Source organism: Enoplosus armatus, chromosome 17 (assembly GCF_043641665.1).
Source record: "Enoplosus armatus isolate fEnoArm2 chromosome 17, fEnoArm2.hap1, whole genome shotgun sequence".
In the NCBI taxonomy this organism is placed as follows: domain Eukaryota; kingdom Metazoa; phylum Chordata; class Actinopteri; order Centrarchiformes; family Enoplosidae; genus Enoplosus; species Enoplosus armatus.
In genome coordinates this window covers 20,572,590-20,574,989 of record NC_092196.1, presented here as the reverse complement: position 1 = coordinate 20,574,989, position 2,400 = coordinate 20,572,590, and the positions used below count along the sequence as shown (strand labels likewise).

Sequence of the window (2,400 nt, the reverse complement as noted above, 5' to 3'; positions counted from 1 at the left end):
TTCATTATACTCGCCTTTTTATTTGTGGAATCCATCTAATCTTTGCCTTCTAGTAGCAGCATGTAAACATGCGCAAGGTTGCTGTAGATCAAGTCCATAAATGAGCTTTTACTGACATCTTATGGCAAATTCTTACTATTACACCAAAGACAGACCAGGCAGATTTAAACCCGGACCAGTATTGTATGTATATTGGACCAGTCTGTTTATTGGTCTCAAGTTATTAAATGTCATGCATAAATGTTCCACAATATTGAGACTTTTGGGTGAAATGTCTCCACAACGTTTGGATGGACTGACATGATTTCCCCTCAGGATGGAGTGTAATAACTTTTGTGATGTCTGACTTTTCATCTAGCGCCACCATCAGGTTCACATTACCCCATTTAAATACACACTGACATTCCCGCCAGCCTCAGCTGTACTGTACTTGTGTTAAGTTTTGCAAATTTTAGCATGCTAACATGCTAACCTGAGATGGTAAGATGGTGAACATGGTAAACATTATACCTGCTTAACATTAGCATGACAACATTGTCATTGTGAGCATGTTAGCATGCTGACGCTAGCAGGGCTGTAGACTCCTGTTGCTAATAGTTTTTGGACAACAAAGGGGGAATAAGATTTCTCTTTGGACACACACACAAAACTTGTTAGTCGCATACGTTCATTGCTGGTTTTGGTCTTTTCATGTGGCTTCATCCTTTAATAAATTGTCATGACAGGAGCATCCTGTTGAACATACAAATGAACAGATATTCTTATGTTAAAGCTGCAATGTAAGAAGTTCCTGTGAGTGTTTATCATAAGTCACATCAATCTGCCCTGACCACAGCTTCTGTTTTCATGCAGACTTTGCATTAAAGGCGGCTGTAAAAAGTTTCTCCAGGACGTAGAAGGATAATCTGCTTTTCCTGCTGTTCGTCTATATCCTCAGATTATGGCTAAATATATTTCTGCTCCCATTAAAACTTACCAACTTAGTTCAACTTGCTCACATGCTATATTTCAACACAGAAGTGTATTATTGCTCAGGACAGATTAAAGGTGGAGGATCACTTTAAAGGTGCTTGAGGGTGAATTATACGGATACTCGAGGTTTGAGAACGTTTATGGACGACAGGCTTCTGTGTGCTCTTTGTGCTTTGAAAACTTTAACCAAATTAGCTAAAGTCAACAGTCAGCAGTCCTCTTCTTATCCTATTATGGTTGGGCCTTCTCCACTGGATATTTGGAATTTGAATATCCACACAGGCTTCACTTCACCTTATGTAATGCTGTCTGAAGCAAACTGCTGTGTCCTGGCTCCAGCTGAGTCCTTCAAAAGACAGGTTGAAATTCTTCATTTAGATCTAAAAAAAAAAATGTGGTTTGCAGTCAAAACTTATCAACAAGTCATTGTGATTTCAAATATAAATATCTACACGTTCTGAGAGCGTGAGAGTCAATCCCAGTCTAAATGAGACGAAAATATAATCCTGAGATATTTATCGGCCCAAGTGCATGCTGGGATAGACTTACACCATCTTTCTGGTCCCCTGACTTCTCATCCGGTGTCATTGTCAGGTCAAAGTTTTAATTTGTCCAGTTCCCATCAGCCTAAACTGAACTTTGTGTTAAGTGCTATTTAGCAAATGTAAATGAAGAGTAGACGTCACACCTGCTGAACATCAACAACACACTCCAAAGTGCTCTGCATGTTGGCTGCAGTATCATGATCATATTCTTACATATTTGTAAATGTATATTTGTATATATGTGCAACTTTAATTTCATTGTGCAGCCTTGTACAAAGACGGTAAATGAACTTTACACTTTGTTTGGACACAGAACAGGAGCTGGATCTGCTGACAGTCCAACAATAAAGCCTTCAGCAGTCATAAATATATATTTTCTGGTTTTAAGTCAACGCTGGGACTTCATCAGGCTGCTTCACTGCAGCTGCCTGACCAGCTGCTCGTCCAGAGTCTCACAGTCTGAAGGGTTTTGTAGCTCCAGTGTTTTCTTCACCTTCGGTTTAAAGGCCACGGAGAGCAGCTCCTTCTGGATCCTCTGCTCTCTCTGCCTCCCCAGCAGAGCCAGGATCTCCCTCCTCTGGTCCGCCATGGTCACATACCGCCGCCTCTCCTCCTGTCTGTGCCGGGGAGCAGGGACACTCGGCGGCTCCAGGGCGGGGAGTTTGGGACCGGGAGCAGGGGCGGTGCTGCTGCGCTGCGGCCGGGACACCGGCAGTCTCTGGCGGATATCTGCCGACACCAGCCGGGACTCCTGCGGCGGCAGCAGAGACAGCGAGCTCCACAGCTGCCTGGCGTGGGACACGTCCTCCGGAGAGGAGCCGTCAAACACGGTGAAGAGCTGCTCAAAGTCCTCCTGCTGCGGAGGCTCGGCCTGGGAAGACAT

The 2,400-nt window shown here is 44.0% G+C and overlaps 1 protein-coding gene across 1 annotated transcript; it reads right to left on the bottom strand.

The window, feature by feature from the left end:
• Nucleotides 1–1,932: 1,932 nt before the first annotated feature.
• Nucleotides 1,933–2,400, bottom strand: hoatz (HOATZ cilia and flagella associated protein). Its single transcript, XM_070923989.1, has one exon. It carries the CDS (start codon nucleotides 2,398–2,400, stop codon nucleotides 1,933–1,935), a length of 468 nt encoding a protein of 155 aa, XP_070780090.1.

Excerpts from the sequence above, each read along its gene's own strand:
- hoatz (XM_070923989.1), bottom strand. The coding sequence starts at position 2,400 with ATGTCTTCCCAGGCCGAGCCTCCGCAGCAGGAGGACTTTGAGCAGCTC.